General features: G+C 40.6%; 1 protein-coding gene across 1 annotated transcript in view; it reads right to left on the reverse strand.

The window, feature by feature from the left end:
• crtc3 (CREB regulated transcription coactivator 3) overlaps nucleotides 1–19,045 on the reverse strand; it is a 46,958-nt gene that overhangs the window by 14,270 nt on the left and 13,643 nt on the right. Inside the window, exons 4-8 of the mRNA XM_028577718.1 lie at nucleotides 18,373–18,434; nucleotides 12,756–12,818; nucleotides 8,065–8,168; nucleotides 1,754–1,804; nucleotides 1,573–1,658 (exon numbers count right to left, since the gene is read on the reverse strand). Of these exons, the coding sequence (XP_028433519.1) occupies nucleotides 1,573–1,658; nucleotides 1,754–1,804; nucleotides 8,065–8,168; nucleotides 12,756–12,818; nucleotides 18,373–18,434 (366 nt within the window). The remainder of the gene's footprint in view (nucleotides 1–1,572; nucleotides 1,659–1,753; nucleotides 1,805–8,064; nucleotides 8,169–12,755; nucleotides 12,819–18,372; nucleotides 18,435–19,045) is intronic.

The following is a 19,045-nucleotide window of genomic DNA, read 5'->3' on the forward strand; positions in this document are numbered from 1 at the left end:
CAAAGAAAGCTAATCGGCTAATCGTGGGCTGAAAGCAAGACGGCCAGAGCTGGAGGAAGGAGTCTGGAGGGGCTCGTTCACGGTGCAGTTACGTCTCCACGCCTTTTAATACCTCCATGCTCCACGCCCTGCTAGCTAGTTGTTCTGTGTGCTATTGTATAGTTCAATAACTGTTAATGTGTTACGTTAACATACTGGACACCTACCGTATTCAGCGTATTGTTCTGTGTGCTATTGTGTAGTTGAATAACTCTTGTATTTATAATCTAAATAAATGCGACTTATAGTCCGGTGCTACTTATATATGTTTTTTTTCTCTTCATGACGCATTTTTTGACTGATGCGACTTATAGTCCGAAAAATACGGTATATATATATATATATATATATATATATATATATATATATATATATATATATACATACACACACACACATTATATAACATTAAATGATTTATTAAAAATGTAATAACAATAACTTATTTCACCAGTAAATTCCTGTTAACGACAATAACAACCACTGGATGGGAAAAGGGTATTTTACAATTTCTTTGAATGCACCACGAGGCTGAGTCTGTGTTTTTCAGAAAACGGCAGCTACAGTCTGGTGTTAGAATCCTCTCCAGTTAAATACAGAAACACTTTTACACCGTTTAGCTGTCAGCATTTTAACCGTGTTTACTCCAGCTGCTAGCTAACAGTAGGCTAACGTTACCTGCTGCTAAGTGTAGTGTTAACTAGCATCCCATGCTGCAATGTTTCAGTTCCCTCTAACGTCCGTTTTCGGAGCATCAGAGAGAAGCGCAGGCATTTAAGTAGCACTTAAATAAGGCACCGAAATTTGCGTTGCTAATCGGTCCGGTAGAAAATAGTCATTAAAGCACCAGTGCCGTATTAGCATGATATTTACTAAAAGAAGCGTTATGTCATAAACGTTTATAATGTTTATGACATGTTCATGACAGTGTCATGTCACTCTTATGTAGATACCTTCAAGTAAAGTGTAACCAATCTTTGATTGAAAATGAAAATGAGGTCAGTATCCGCACCCTTACTGGTCTTCTGTATCTGATCAGTGTATATCTATCTGTAATGAGCTGCAAATCCCCTGAAATCCACTACATGCACTAAGTGCAACATTCCACATTAACAAAAATATGCCTCCTTTGTTTTGAAGTTTCTCGTCTAGTTTTGTTGTTGTCTATGATTTTTTTTCCCCCCATGATGCGTTAAATGTCATTGTCATTGACATTCCTGATCCCAGAAATTAATCTCTGACCCAGCCTGCCTGATATTTGCGGTCATGCAGGAAAGACATGTATGGTTCAGTGTGTAGTTTAACCTGTCTCTGCCAAGTCACGGGAGGAATTTAAAAGTGTCACAATCGCCTAATGTGACATAGTGGCCTTTTCTTAAAAGACATACATGTTTGTGAAGTCAGTCATTATGAAAAGCACGGCGACAATGCACCGCAATGCGAGAGCAATGAATGCCAAAATATGCAGAGGATCATCTGTCAAACAGCACAGACAGAATCAACCAGATGTTGATGTAAGAAGAACTGCCTCACCTTCTTGGCCTCCCACAGCTGCTTGGGAAGGGGCTTATTGACACCTATTAGATTCTCCTCGTTAGTCAGGGTGGGGAAGGAGAAGACTGCAGAGAAGAACGTACTTGAATTAAACAGGCTGTTAATACAAGACAAACTACTGGATATTATCCCTCGATTACTGAAAGTATGTGCAACTCACCATTCCCGGAGCCGTCCAACTCGGACTCATTTACACTTGCTGCATTCCAGCCTTCAGGAGAAAGAAACAAATAAAACAGCAACAATTGAGGACGGTGAGGCAATTTAAATGGAGAAATAAAGAAAAGACATGAAAACAAAAAGCAGAGGAACATTAGAGGATATTTAATAATAACCAGCTGTTTGAATTATTCCGGCATGTCAGGCACAATGATCAGTCGCTCTGACAGGAACAGGCCCTTTGCAATACACACGGCAATTACTGTGTAGTTTCATAAACACAACAGCTGGGCATCTGGCATCATGTTATCAGTCACAGAGAGGAGGACAGGGAGGAGGTTAAGCTGGGTGGGTGGGGGGTGGGTGTTCATAGACTGATGAGCAATGAAGAGAGGGCCATTGTTTTTCTCATGCCACAAAGAGCCTCTTTCTTTTGCTTCTTACCGTAGACCCGATGCCAGGGACACATGCCTTTGTCTTTCCCTCCTTTTAACTTTTGTCTAGTCCGTGTGTAACTTTTGTGTTCAGCAAAAACACTTTAGTGCACTCTGTTACTTATTAGGAAAATATGTTTTCTTTTCTCTTGATGTCTCCTTCAAGTCTCCTCACAGCTCAGACTTCCATTAGCTTTTTGAACCATTGCCCACCCAGTCCTTGTCCTTTCATGCTCTCAGTCTCTCTGAGGCTTGTTCATTTTGGAGAGGCAGCTTTCCGGCTGCTGGAGCAGATAGGACAATGAGCTCTGGCATCTAGGGCTGTACCGAATGTCACATTCAACGCTCCAAATGAGCTTTGAATGTCTGTTGTCATGTTTTAGGACGTCATCACCCTAAAAATAAAAGAAATCCTCAAACAAAATCCTCATTTTGGTTATAGGAATGTAATTTATATTGCTGTTTGGTTACTGCTAGAGCGCTCCATTAATGCAAGTGCGTGCCAAACTGTTGGGTTTTTTTTACCCAAGAGAAAATGTTTCTGAAAGGATAAACAGCAACAAATATGGATTGTAGCAGAATATTTGTTAGATAAAAACATGTTGTGAATTTTGGGAATGATTACGTCTGTTTTTCATTGGACTTTACAGTGCTATCGCGTTACTGGAAGTGTTTGGATCACACGGATCGAGTCGGAAACAACCCTACGCAGCCGCCACTGAGATATAATTCTACAAATAGTATAATACTAACAATATTAGTGTAGCCAAATCTTTATCTGCGACTGTGCAGAAATACCGGGTTTAAACAGAATGAATAGTTTTTTGATCGAATGTTGATTTAGAATTTGAATGTCAACATTATGAATGAGGCTTCAAACTATTTGATACAGCCCTACTGGCAGGATTACATTTCCCCTTCAAAAGGCATCTACTCGCTATAGCTCGCAGAGGTGCAACTAGAACGGAAACAGGACAACTGGGATGGAAAACAGCTGGCCTGTGTCCCGGGCTGGATCACTTACACTGTGCAATGCACTCAATATGGGTCAAGAAATATGAAAAATTAATTATATTTATATATATATATATATATATATATATATATATATATATATATATATATATATATATATATATATATATATATATATATATATACATATACATACATACACACACACACACACATATATATATATATATATATATATATATATATATATATAAAAAAAAACACTGTCTATTCCTAGAGCATTGTAGTAATCAGAAGCCTTTCTGCTGCAGCGGTAACATTACATTTTTTTATGACTAATGCTGCTCCTTTTCCATTGACAACAATTGGCAGCGAGGAGATCACACCAAAAAGACTGTAGCTGAACTCCTCTGCTCTAAGTGTTTCCATCCCGGCAATGTGACTCATAGCTGTAATTTCTAGTTAGATGCTTCTTTAATCAGCCAGGGCTTAACACCACTCCAAACCCGCTGAAACATTTAGAGGTGCCAAAGAGGCCCTGGGCTTCGCAGTGAGCCGATGTGTCTGCGCTGCTCGCTCCCTAACATGAACCAGTTTGGTGTCCTAGCCTCTTCTAGAGGAAAGGATATACAGCCTGAACAGCTATGTGTAGTATGTGCTGGTAGACTATATACAGCAGGCTATGCAAGAAAAGTGTACTGTATACACTATGTGATCCTCCACAGCCAGCTCAGTTCACCCCTGAGGAAATATAATCATCTCCCCACATATACAGTTTAACTAGAATGGCTTGATTCCAGGTAGGGCTGGACCCAAATATTCAAATATTTTTAATTTTTAATTTTGGTTTATTTATTTTCTGCATTTATCTCTCGTTCACACTCCAGTCCAGTTGGTGGCGGTAATGCACATTTAAGTTGGTTTGCCAACCGCCAATAAACTAGAAAGAAGAAGAAGAAGATACTGTCTGTACACGATGTTGCCCACTTTGAGCATTTAGCAAGCTGGGCAGAGAAGCTAGCGGCGATAAGAAGTGCGGAAATGGAAAACTGTTTCGCGTTTTTCCGTTGTGATTCGGCCAGAAACTTCAACATTGTGAGGCAAAGAGATCATTTTGGAATATAAAGCTTGGATATTACATTTCCTTGGACTCTTAGGGATTTATGAAAATCAAGTTTTGGTCAAAATACCACTTTGTTGCTGAAAGGACAACGACAACAGGTATGCATGCACTCTCGGCTGCAGATTACGGCTGAATTGTTTTATTTTCTGTTACTTTGTAACAGTTGTGTACATGGCTGTATATTTTAAAGATTTAATGCTTTAAAGTTATAAAAACGCTCATGAGTGGAAGTTTTATCGAGGTTACAGTGACGCCCCAGTCACAAAGTGTCCCGTTGACGGGATGGTGATCCTTGAGAGGTTAAAAGTTTATTAATTCTGAACGTGTCTGGCCTGTCTATCTACATTGCACCATACACGACACTGCACTCACTTGTGAAGTCGTTTGGATGAAAGGTTCTCAAAATAATCAAAATGCAAACAGACAGACACATAGAGATTCCTGCCTTTATTAGAGATAATAATATGTTCCGAAGCTTTGAATATTCGATGCTCATTACTACCGAAGCGTCGAAGCTTCGGTAGTAGGCACGGGTTTTCATTTACTGGTTTCAGCTTTTTAAAAATTGAAATATTCTCTTCTGTGATGGTAAACTGAATATCTTTAGGTTTTGGACAAAAATCTGACAAAATATGACATTTTAAAATGTCATCATTGACTTTGGGAACTTGTCATGGGATTTATGGAACCAAATGATTAATCTAGAAAATAATCTGTAGATCAGTGTGAAATTAAAATAATAGTTAGTTGCAGCCATTCACAAGAGCTTCATGGGACATGGGTATAACAAACATGAAGCAATCATGAACATGAAATACCTAATATCAGCTATTTTTGTAAACGCAGGCCAACATTTCCAACTGGGTCTAAGGTGAGCAACTTAAAGCACAACAGACAATTTATTTATATACACTGGGTTGAATCTGTTAGTATGTGAAACTCATACTTGGCCCAGATCTTAAGGCAATATCCTGTTTAAACTTGTTGGCTAAACACAGTGAAAAGTACTCCACTTCTCTCATCCACACACTTCATCAGCTCTGGAGATCAGACAAACGTGACAAACACTGTCAGAAACACACTGAACGCTCAGACGGAAACCGCTCAGGAGAGAGGCAGAGAGAGGGAGGAGGATTCATTCTAGGACTTAAAGTTGGATCCTTTTCTCTTTGGACCAATTCCAATTCAACTACAAAAAGAATACACACAACATTTTGAAGCAACAAAAGGCCTGACGTTGATTTGTGTATAGTGTACGAGACTGAAAAGCAGCTGGCTGGATGGACTGTGTTCTCTGTTAATAAATGACCAGAATAGAAGCAACACAAACACCATAAACTAGCATGATTACTACGACATGGGCCCGGTACAGGAGCAGCCTGCATAGTGCATGTGACGGAGTTGAAAACATGTTGACTCTGTGCTGCAGTGACATACAGTCGAGCTCTGCTTTCACAAGGCTGCGCGTCTTCGACAAAGTACAATGCACTGGATGAGTGTTTTGTGTGATGTCTCAATACACAAGTGGTTCTTAATTAGACTCTCTCGGCTGTTTCCTACCCTTGGAGGGTGTCGCGCATGTCATACTGTGAATATCCCACCTGCCTTTCGTTTGTTAATAGATCCTGTCAGCTCGGCTCCACATGATCCTCTACACTCACTCCGTGAAACAACAGGTTTGTGTCACATCAGGTCAGCAACACATGCAGCACTTCACACAAATCAAGACCCAAGCAGAAATTCAAATATATTATATGTTAGGGCTGCACGATATGAGAATAATATGCGATTGCGTTGTTGAATATTGCTATAACGATACTACTTGTGATATGTAAACAGATATTAAAGTGTTCTGCATTTCTGCTGCTTTCGGTATTCTGCTAAAATACAACAAATTGCTTGTTGAATTTAAAACAAATAAAAGGAAATAATTTCTAACATTCTTTTGCTGAACAAATTGAACATTGAATTGAACATAAAAGGCACCAAAAAAAAAGAAAGAAAAAAAGAATGACAGTTGCATTTAAAGTGCAGTTTTTCGCAATGTGCTTATTGCGCAAGTTTATATTGCGATGGCAATTAAAAAAACGATATATTGTGCAGCCCTATTAAATGTAGGGAAGTGTTTTTTTTTTTTTTTTTTTTTTAAAAAGAGACGGCAAAGGCATGTAATAATTAAAAAGGCATTTAATATTTTATAAGAATGTCAGTTCCCCAAGTGCATGATTAATCCAATGTAGCCAAACCAAAAATCAGTATATTGAGATCTTTTCCCATAACGATAGTGAGGAGAGTGAAGAGTTAGGAGGCAAGCAATGATAATAACGAATGACTTGAGACTGTTTAATTTGTGATTTCTAACATCTAATGCAAAGTTATTACTATGTCGAATCAAAGGTTTTGCTCATAAACAAACAAGTTGCTGCTAGTAGGAGAGGACAGGGTTCAGAACACACGTGAAGATCCAGTCTTTTAAGATATAAAAAAAATATTCATTGCTCTGAAATATCCGTAGCCTAAAGCGTGATGTAGGTTTCTGCGTAAAATCTACGGCGTGGTTACGTACGTAGGTACCTGGAGACAAGCACCTACGCCAGACCCTACGCCATAGCCTGACGTGCACCTCTCGAAACATGTAACTACACATCGCTCGGCCGTGGCTTGGTAGCGTTGCATTACCCCCCGACTCATTTCCTGCTTCTCCTTCTCTATAAACAACATGAAATTAAGGAGAGGGATAACTTTTCCTGCTCCAGATTTCTCACCGTGGTCAGAAAGCACAGGGGAGACACTTTGTTTCTTTCACTATGCCTCTAGAGTCGCTACTCGCTCTGAAGCTAAATCGCGTCACTCTCACTCGCTCCACACGCACACGCGCCGGCCATGCTATTAGATTGACGCACACACCAACGCACAAGTATAAACTTCAGGCCACTTACGCAGGCTATGGCGAAAGCTCTGTGTGGAGCCTCCGCAGGACCATAAATCAAGCTTAACTGTGTATTGTTAAATCCATGGCGCTGTCCGTGGTGCTAAAGTAGCAGATAGCTTTGTAATTGCGACTCTTTCTCTGAGCCCCGGCCTTCTATCAGTTTCATCTTGGATCTATAATATTCTCTAAACTATATAGCTAGAAGGCTTCGGTTAGCTTGTTGACATTAGGCATGGGCTGGTTACTGTTTTCAAGGTATACAGCGGTTTGAAAAAGTCAAGGTTTCAAAACCACTAACATTTTCTGTGCTACCGTTCCTAAGGTATGAGCTGTTTTTTTATGAGTGGTCAAGGAGAAGAACTGCTGTTTAATTATCCTTCTCCCTCCCAGTTTTCAGATTGTTTAAAATAAAAAATACATTCTAAAGCTGTAATTGCAATACTGCAATACTGTGATATTTTTGCTTAAGGTTATCAGGTTACCGTCAGAATCGTATACCGGCCCATGCCTAGTTGAGATGGAGGTCTGATGATGGAAGACCGGTGGATGGCCAATAACAGTGATTGAAGAAGTGAGATCAGTACAGATAGAGTATATATCAGGTATGTAATTGGTTTAAAGCTCGACACAAGACGTTTTAAATTGTGCAGTTAGTCAAAAAATTAAACTAAACAGAGATGGATACAAATGATAGAGCTGAGGTACAAGCCTCCATTAGCTGTCACACAGTTAAGGGCACATTAAAAGAAGAACATCTCTTGCAGGACATAGATTACAAAACACAGTCAAGCAGACACAAATAAAGAAACAACTTGTGTTCTGGTTGTGTTTGTGTGTGTTACTCTCACCATTGCGCTGGAGGGGACCTCGACCCATCTGCTGGTTCATGCCAAAGGGGTCCTGAGGGTTTGGGTTCATAGCGCTTGTATGGAGAGCAGAGTCCGAGTTGGTTCTGTGAAGGACGAAGAGGAGGAGGAAGAAGATGAAAATTATGCATAATGTTCCGGCACCTTGTACAGAGGCAGAGGAATTCTCAGGGCTGTAACGCCCGTGAGTCATTCGGCTTCCTGCTCTGCCTCCACACAAGCTGCATTCATTAGCAGGCTCTGGACTAAATGTTTATCAGTCTGAGAGGAAAACACATTTTGGCTCAGAGATGAAATACTCATAGAAATACGTGTGTTTTTCCCTAATTATATTGATACATGAAATAGAGGGAACTGACAACTCTACAATATTTGTAAAAACTTCTCAAAATGAAGATCAAGTATATCTCACACACACACACACACACACACACACACACACACACACACACACACACACACACACACACACACACACACACACACACACACACACACACACACACACACACACACACACACCTATTTCACTCCAGCTGCGAGCCTTCTCTAGTGCTATCCATTAAGCCTCAATGGCTTCTTTCATGAGTCATTCTAATCTCCTTCTAGTACAATGTAGCAATCACACTCAAGTTAGAAGCGTAGAATAGAGTCTCCAGGTCATAGTTTAGTAGTAATAATCTCGAAGATTTTCATTTAAATAAATGTCTGTTGAGTCACTATCTATGCATGAGGGAACACAATGGTGACTGAGCCTAAGGCCCACTGATGAAAGCCTTTGTATTTGAAATATTATGAACTGGGTGTCTTTGGCGACATTCCTGGGAAAAAAATCCCAAGCGGCACACAGTTAATGGTATACCAATCAGCCAGCAGTGGTTGGTCCACCAGAGAGTGTAGGCTGAGCTAACGCAACAAACTCCCTCTTTAACTCACCGGCATCACTGTTAGGGAAGTTACCTTCAGTTACTGCTTATAGCCCCCCAAAGACAACGAAACGGATATCTTTGAGATTGTGACATTAAAGGTCCTATGACATGCTGCTTTTTGGATGCTTTTATATAGGCCATAGTGGTCCCCTAATACTGTATCTGAAGTCTCTTTCCCGAAATTCAGCTTTGGTGCAGAATTACAGCCACTAGAGCTAGTCCCACAATGAGCTTTCCTTAGGATGTGCCATTTCTGTGTCTGTAGCTTTAAATTCTATTGAGAAGGAGAGAGGTGGGGGGCAAGGTGGAGGGTGGGGGTGTGGCCTTTACCAACTGCCAAGCTTCGCTCGTTTGAAAGCCATGATGTCTCTCTCTTTCTCATGGGTGGGCCAAATTCCAAAAGAAAGGGGAAGTAACCTTTCCCCTTATGACATCATAAAGGGAAAATTCCACATCGGCCCATCTGAGCTTTCATTTTCTCAAAGGCAGAGCAGGATACCCAGGGCTCGGTTTACACCTATCACCATTTCTAGCCACTGGGGGACCATAGGCAGGCTGGGGGAACACGAATTAATGTTAAAAAAACCTCATAAAGTGACATTTTCATGCCATGGGACCTTTAAAGAGTTTAGATTGTTTTACATGCAAAATTCTTTGCAAATTGTTTGGTTGTTGGGCAGATGTAAAGGTAACTGATATAATTATGCCACATAAATTGCAAATGTGAAAATAATTATACATAAAGATTATCAGAGTGATCACTCACCAGCCAGACTATCTAATCAGCTTACGTGTTGTTTTTGAAGTTGTATTTCAAATTCAAAACATGGCGAGCAACACAGCAATTAAGGAAAATGCAATATTACAACAATGGAAAACTCATTGCGTGTAACGGAATAAATTTGCCATGTTTTACATAAAAAATTCATAGGAGTATTAGCATTTCTTTTTAAAAACTTATGCACTATGTACACATTTAGAACATTGAGAGTTCTCTTTCAAGCATTCGTTCGGTATCTCACATATGGGGTACACCTCCCCGCGTATCCCTAAGAAACACTTTCTCACTACGCCAGCCACGTCTGACACAAGGCGCATACTGCCAGAGTCTATGCTAAACTCTACTGTCATATAATTAGCTTTTTGTTTTTTTTGATTGATTGAACACTGTCAAGCAGGATAGCATCCCTCCTCAAATCGCCTACTGGTTACTTCACTTGGATGTTTGTGCTTCATTGTGCAGAGGTGGGCAGTATTTAACATTTGAAAAGATTGGCTTTTTTTTTTTACAGTTTAATTACTTTAAATGACACTAAAATATATTGGTTTAACGAGCAGTAAGCTTAAGCATCAAAGCCATTTTGGTTACACTTTACTTGAAGGTATCACATAAGAGTGACATGACACTGTCATGGACGTGTCATAAACATTATAAACAAGTCAAACGTTTATGACATAACTCTTCTCTTAGTAAGTGTCATTCGGTTTTGGTCATGACAAGTTAGGGTTAGGGTTCATGAACCCTCCACTCTTATGGAGATACCTTCAAGTAAATTGTTACCGCCATTTCTTTACAGCTGGGCACAGTGACTGCACACAGCATCCAGTGTTTCCTTTAGGATTTTTTGTAGCAGTGGGGGCAGGTCCGAACATCCCCCATGAAACGGAACGGACACTTTGCTGCAACACAAACAAATATATTTATTCACCTCTATTCACACACACACAATGAGGCATATTTTCAGTTGTGAGTGAACTGTATTTTTTGAGTTACTATATAGGCCAACTTTGATCTTGACATATAGGCTAAGCATTCTGTAGCAAATAACAATAAACCCACTATTAATTACATTATCTTAATGCAGTCTAACTACTTCAGCATGTAAATAATGCACCTAAAATACAAACTTTCTCCGACATGCACTCTAACAATACAGCCCTATTTCTGATACGTGGGGGGGCAGAAATGTTGCCGTGGGGGTCCGCCACGGTCAAATCAACATAGAGGAAACACTGAGCATCTCAGAAGTCCTGTTACCTTATAGTGAAGCTACTGGCTATACACACAGTGAAGGGTTTTGTTTAGTAAAATTAAATAACTCTCAGACAGTTTATTGAACGAAGAGCTGCGGGAGCTCCGTGAAAGGGCTACGAGAGAGAGAGAGAGAGAGAGAGAGAGAGAGAGAGAGAGAGAGAGAGAGCTACCAGTAGCCAATGCTGCAACACAGCCACGTACTTCGGGAAACTGGTGGTGTACCTGCGGACATTGTGACTGACTGTGTTGCACGGAGTGGGACCTGTTGCGTCGCGATACCCAAGAGACGCTGTGTTTTGTACTGTCTGAAGATTTCCCCTCTCTGATAAACGGGGAAACGTTTTTCCATGTCCTGAAAATAAATTGGAGACAGCGACCCAGACCGGAGGGAACAGATGGACAGTTATCCACTGAATAAGTAGCTACACTAGACAAGTTATGTTTTACATCGGTGCGATTATTTCAGATATATATTGAACAAATTGCTTTTGATTGTAGTTTGCATCGCCAGCTGTAAGTCATGACTGGTTTTCAAGACGGCGGCCGCATGTAAACATGAACGCGAGTGTCTTTATAATCTCTCTTTTCAATAAACTGTCTGTACACTTAAAACAGTTCTCAATGCTTCGGTTAACATTTAGGGACCCTCATTATGCTACCGTTGAAGTTTGGTGATATTTTTGAGCCTTTTTAGAGATACAAAACAGCAATCCGTTTTTACTTTCCCTGTGCCCCGAATACTAGTGTTGTAAGCTAATCAGCGGTCCGCGCTAGCTTCTTTCAAACTACAAACACATTCGATTAGCATGAAAATGATTAACCCCTAGGTTCATTTTGGGCCGTAATTGTCCTTTAAGTGGGTCTTGACTACAGCACGGCTGCCAGCAGACAGTTTAATACAAAGCTAGTATAAACATGTTCTAGAGCTAACTCTGTATTGAACCCAGAGAGGTAACATATGCACATAACCCATTTTGATAATTTTCTCATCTAACTCTTGGTGAGACAGCAAATAAGCACATTCTCCACAATGTTAAAGTACACGCTTACAAATAAATTTCTCCAATAACCCATAGTGAAACTAATTCAATAAGCACTGTTGCTATTTCAAAACAAAATAAATACAATTTTGAACAATTAAGTTTGGGGATGTACTCTGAACTCCTCTCTGTGTTGGTCCCATAGCACTGCCCATGCCCTCTCAGTGATCAACACAAACTGGATTTGCATTGAATCCAGAAAACAGTAACTCAATTGGTTTCAAAAACAGTACTGAAATAAGGATGTAAAAAGGCTGAAAGTAAGAAAATGTGAATAATAAGCCTTGATGTTAAGAGTGCGAAGGAGACACGAGACCTAAAGCTGGGTTAGTAAGAGGAATTATTGATTAATGTTTCAGAAATACCAAACTGGAAACATGAGTGGAGAACTACAAGGAGAAAAATAAATAATAATGAATCAACCATAAGTCTTTAGTGGAGATTTGTGGCCTTCTATTTCAGTGCTTCAAAGGAAGAAAGGAGTGGATTATTCAGATGTTACAAATCAGGCGGAGATTTACAAAGGATTGAAACCAGGACGCAACGTAGCCAAGAGAGATTGCAAAAAGACAAAGAACAGAATTGTTGGTCTGTGTGAGCAAGGGATAAAGACAGACTGAGGGAATGAGAGAGAGAGAGAGAAAGAGAGAGAGAGGGGTCAAGGGTCACCTGTTGAGTTGTGATATTAATCTAAACCCAGGCCGTTTTTCCTCAGTCCATGGCTGCTGTTCCCTTCAAAAGAGAGACAGAGGAAAAAGATGAAAGAAATTTACTGGATGAAAGTAGAGACCCCTGGCTCCTGCCTTAAGGTTTGTGAAGAAGAGGAAATATACTGGTAAAAAGTATGATCAGCCTGTGCTGGCACATGTAAGGAAGGAAGAAAGACCCTGGAAAATACAGCGGAATCCACCCTACATGTGAGGAAAATGGAAAGACAAAATAACTTAAAAGCAAAGTGAAAACTCCAAGGTTTAATAAACCTGCGGCTGGGATTTAATGGGGAGAGAAAACAAGCTCTCTGGGAAATGGCTGCCCAAAGAAAGAAACAACATAAAACACTTGAAGTGAAGGGTCATTGTCAAAGCCTGATAAACGATGGAGTGGGAACAGTGACTAAGCGGATTTTTCTGAAGCATTCAGCAAAAAGGGGTCTTGACTCTTCCTTAGGCTGAAAGGACACAGAAGCAACCACTGCCCGCATACCAGAATGTATCAACAGACTTGTATTAATTGTCTTGTTTTTCAGCTTCAATTTAAGAAGTACATGCTGGTTTCTTTGTCTAAAAGGTTCTATGGCATTTAGGCTTAAAAGTATAATTTCAGTTTATTACAACTTGGGTTGTTATGTCATAGTTTGGGTCATTATTTCTTTTGGTTATGATAACACTGTACTCAAAACAATTGCAGAGATTTGGGAACACAATGACATTTCTAGAATGAAGTCAGATGGGGGAAAAAACACAAGAGGTCAGAAGTAGAGGAGAGCTTGTTGAAAAGCCAACAGTCCAGATTATCTAAAACACTTGATGTGTATGAAGATAAATAACAAAAATGTGAGAGCTTGTAGAACACGATGTGAGAACTTGCAGAACAAAAAAATCTGACCTTGTAGGTTAAAATTTGCACTTGTTAAAAATGATCACACACAGTCGTATTCTGAATGTGAAGTCACAGAAAAAATATTGACAAATGTGTAGATTGATATTTACATGAACACAATGACAGCTGCAAACTTATAATGCAACACTTACTCATATTAGTTTTTCTGTTGTTCAGGTCCACTTTCCATCACAACCACAACTCAGTGATTACGACCTCTCGAATCAGTCACTGCAACTTCACATATGTGCTTTCTCGTATCACAAAGTGGCAAATCTGCGCGCGTCTGATATTTTTTACAAGTGCAAATTTTAACGTACAAGTTCAGATTTTTTGTTCTGCCAGTTCTCACATCGTTTTCTACGCGCTCTCACATTTTGCACCATATTTACCTTCATAGATGTGGAGGGTAAACTTAAAGTGCGTGCAAGTTCTTCTAGTCGTGACACATTTTTTTTGTGATGTTCCCACATTACCAGATGCTATTATTACTAATAGGAATTTAGGACAACAAACTGGGGGCCCTGATGCAAAAATCTCTGTGCATATGCGCATATGTGTATGTATCCTGTTGCCTTTAATTACCCATAAGGTATATACAGCGCAATACGGATATGTGCGGCACCAGCACCACGGAACCAGCAGGGGGGCGCAACCTTATTTAATTTGCATTTTATTTCTAACACGCAGGAGTTGTGTGCTAAAACAACCCCCAGGTAGCACCTGTAAGCGAGGTGCAGCCAGTGCCAATTTGCGTCTTTGCATTGACTTTGTACGTAATTGCGCCGCCCTAAATTCACATCGCGTTTGGTGTGAACATACCTGCATACACTACATTTTACAATTTACCATTATTCCATTTTTGTCAGTTGTGGCCACGGTTGCGGTTTATCAGTAAAAGCTAAACAGTTTTGCTTTTCATAAACCTTTGAAACACTTTTGTAAACTGAGACATGCTGGATGGTCATTGGACATTTCATGAGCAGTAGACTAACTATACTACCTCCACATGTGTCACATCACCTGGTGTAGCCTCTAAGCTTGTCACTGTTGGGTGTGATAGCCCATACTTATATTTAGAGATATGGAATGCAGATGAGCTGTGGCACTCCTCCCATCCAACAACCCTCTGACACAATGACATGTTGATTTTGGCATCTGTTACTGTACATGTTTTCCTGCAGGAGTCTATCATGTTGAGAAAAGTGTAATTATGTTGAAATAAACACAAGAAATTAACTTAGGATATTGGCTACCAAGCACATAGTATAAATCTAGAAACAAGGCTTGGCTACTTTAACCAGGCAAAATAGTGCAGCGTTAAAGATGAAACAAACAGACCGACCAACGGTCTACTGAGGTAAACCAGCCTAACATTATGAAAGAATCAAAAATTTGTGATGTGATTTTAGAGTGAGAAAAAAGATGGTCTTGATGAGCAGTAACTTGGGCAGCGATCAGACCACCTATATGGATGTTAGAAGCCCTCGGCGAATCATCGCACCACATCTTCTAAAAACGGCCTTTTTAAGATCCCTCCTCTGGAGGGCCCTTCTACAGAGCAATCTCCAGGGAGCTCGGTCTGAGATTTCATCCCGAGAGAGGCTGGTGAAGGAATAGCAAGCCAAAGATGGGTGAATGGAAGAGGAGGAGGGCGTGGGACTGGATCGAGGCTCTGACCCTGAAACAGATGGTCTCCGAAGGGACACATACGGGGCTGTCCTCAGGTCTGATGCCTGAGGACTCCAGGAACCAATCCCCTTCGCTTCCCAGCGTACAGTCATATTCTTTGACGTGCCACATTTCCACACAAGCACTATACTTTGATTAAACTCTAGAGGACAGATGTTGAATATGTATATATAAAAAAAAAAAAAAAAGAAATCATGGTTTGACACACTGCAGATGGACAAAGTTGGGAAATCACCACTTCTTTTCCTGTAGAAAGAAAAAGAAAAAAAATGACTTCACAAAATCCAGAGTGATGATAAAATCTGTTGGCCAAGACTTCTGGTCATGGAGCGGTTAAAGGCTATGTGAACAGCTCTGTTCCCCTGCATTTCTGTCGTGCCTACGATCCCTGAGCACTGGCCTACTGCCTCCAAGTTGTGATCTATCAGAGGCTGGGAAGCTTGGCACTAGTCATCTCAATACAAACATGCAGCCGTAAAGTAAAAATATAATGTAATTGTAGTTGGTGCTTTTCAAAAAGATCCCTCTCTCGGTCCCCGTGTTCTCAGATGTTTGCTCTAAGGTGGTTGCTGGTTGGACAGCAGATCGCTGATCACTGTTGTGGTAATTAAAGGACTGTAAGAGCTCTGTGGCTTTTCTCCAGAGCGGACTGCCTGTAATGTAATGCAGATGTGGTTGGCATTGTAAACACTTACCGCCCCACTCTCCCCTGAGACGTACAAGCAGGAGGAACACCACAAGAGCCTACAGCATCCATGGATGGATATTAAGCTTAAGCACTGATCTGTGCTTTGGACAACAGGGAAAAAGAAAACATTTTCTTCAATGGGATTTCCCAGCAGGCTACTGGAAGAAGAGCCTCCCTAGACATCAGTCTAGAGTCTGATATATCATTTCCCCTCCGACAGTGCTTTACGTCTTTAATTTAAAAAAACTGTAGTCTCAGTAGTCTAAAAGTAAAAACACTGCTTGTGCAAAAGCAAGCTTATGTACTGTTCATTCATTTTTCCCACGTATACAGCTCACATGAACAAGGAAATTCTTGCAAAATATTTGTGTTGAAATGACATGAATCATGATAAAATTGTGAAATAAAGAAAAGCTGTATCCTACTACGTCTGTGCAACATTAATCTCCACCTTCTTTATCCATTCTACTCTTTCACATGCTCTGTGAAACTCAGTTTGTAAGTTTGTAAATCAACCATAAATCATAAAAGTGTAATTCACTCATGACATTCTGCCAGATCCCTAAATTTCAGGAGGGTTTAATGGCCAGTTTTTTTTTTTTTTTTTTTTTTTTTTTTTTGTACATAGCAGAATAACATTGAGCTACTAGAAATAAGAACGAGTAGCAAAGAGCACCCATGTTTGTCTTGGCTAAACCTTTAGGAAAAAGATGCAAGCAAAAAAGATCTAGATCAAATCAAAACGTTGTTTTAAAAGTGAGCTAGTCACACCCCTAAAGTAGGATCAATACATATTCAACACTCAGAATCAACGGAAAAGACAATAAAAACTAAAGCTTGTGTTAAATTCTCTTATGGTAAGATTGGTGGACATTCAGCGGCTCTCCAAGCATTCAGACTCTTGTCTGTTTGGACACAGCCAGCTTAATGTTGTATATCTCTGCCTGCGACAGTGAAGTGGGCCAAAATCCACTGCTGATATCCCTGTTTCACACTGTGACAACAATCTGCTGCAGGTTGAAGCAGGAGGCTAGGCTTGGCCTGCAGAGACTTGACAGAGCTGATGCCAATCACATATACAGTGTGGAATGGTTAAAAGACAAGAAACAATCAAAGGGGACAGATGAGTAGAATACAGTCGAGATAAATGCTGTGTGCCATTTCACAAGGTTACTTGGACATATTCTTTTCACAATTCTATGAAAAGCAGGGAGATTCTGATTGTAGCTGTTAAATCACAAACAGGGGAGGGCTGTCTACAGAGACCATGTATGGCAATCAATGGAAAACAATTGCCACAAATTGCTGTTGTCCATCACTTTACAGCATTTAACAAATAGGTTTACGCTACAGGCAGATTAGTTTCATCAATACAGAGGTACAAGCAGTTTGCGACAAAGCAGAATTAAAGATGAAAGTCTGCATTCGTTGCTTTGTGCCACATGGCTTTCCCAGAAACACACGTTCTGAGAACACTGACGTCTGGTTGCTCTGTGAGGACGTTTGTCAGCAAACCTGTTTTGTGCCGTCCACAATGATGAGAGGGTGTGGGCTTTATTCACTTCTACAGTACAAGCTGTTACAGTACGCTCCACACAGAGCCTGGCAAATGTCTGTGTCTGCGCTGTGGAAGAAGACGAGGCAGGGTGATTGGCAGCCGGCCCAAGCCAGCATACAAAACACAAGTGTGGAGACGGAGCAAGAGTGAAAGAGAGCGAGTGAGGGAGGAGCTTGGCTGAGCTTTTTATCACAGGGCCATAATTCACTCCCTCGTAAACACTGAAGGAAAAGCTGTCTACCGATACACTGACGGCTTTACGAAGTCACAACCAGAGCTCAAAAAAAATCAAGGCCAGCGAGTGTACCATTGTTTTCCTGCAGGTACGGCTATTGAATTCCTGCTGGAGATTCTTTACCATGGGGCAGTGGTACTGTAACAACATAAAATCCCTAAACAGTAGGACAACTGCTGTTGGGCATGACCTTTAAAAAGGAAAAGGCTATCTGTCAAACACCTTTAGGTAGACACAGCCTTCCCAGGGCTAACACAGCACTTGAAACATTTGTGCACAAACAATGAAGGTCAACAACTCCACCCGTCACCCTGCCTCAGTTCTGCCCTGGACACCCACTTAGTGCTGTATACATTTGTGATTTGTGTTTGATCGAGATGGCTGGTGCCTAGATATAGAAAGACTAAAGACTATAGAAAGACTAGTAGGCACGGAGAGGGTTGATACAGGAAACTCTGGTAGAAGAAGATGACAATAACCATTTTGTCAGCAGCTCAACAGATGTGCTACTCACCTTCTCCAGTTGTTGTCCAGAGGTGGGGACAGGTACACGGCTCCATACGGAGAGCTCTCTATGTAGGTTTTAGTCAAGGGAATTATTGGCAGAAACACAGAAACATCACTGTGATATTAAGTTCATTTTTTATAAAGATTGCATGCATGCATTTTGTTATTAGATTCACCACACAGAAAGAAATGGAAGTAGAATACAGCATAGTTACAATCTTAAAGCGGTTTTCTCATATGAACTCCGGACAGTGCCAGGAGAATCAGGTCCCGACATTGTCCCGAGTTTCTCTTTCACACAAGTAGCTCACAACAGGAGATTATCTGTGTCAGACGAGTTCTCGCTTACTGGAAATACTTTGTTTGGTTTGGACGAGAGGTAGCGCCTGGGTGGAGCGAGCACGAGGCAGGACATGGCGCCGTTTACACCGCGTCATAGCTAGTTCGTAACCTGGTTATAAACAACAGTCTCTTGCCGTTCCTTGAATCTGTCTGATGATTTCAGTGTCGGCCCTTACCGACAGAAGTTCCCAAACCTTTTTTTTTTTTTTTTTTTTTCTCCTTTCATTGGCATCTTTGTTTAAATCACCCTTCTTCTTCACCCTCAGATTTTAGTTTTCTTCCGGTTTTGCAAGCGCAAAATAGAAACGTCATAAACACGCCCACTCACTTGTCGTGAA

The sequence above is a fragment of the Perca flavescens genome, chromosome 1 (genome assembly GCF_004354835.1).
Source record: "Perca flavescens isolate YP-PL-M2 chromosome 1, PFLA_1.0, whole genome shotgun sequence".
Lineage (NCBI taxonomy): Eukaryota > Metazoa > Chordata > Actinopteri > Perciformes > Percidae > Perca > Perca flavescens.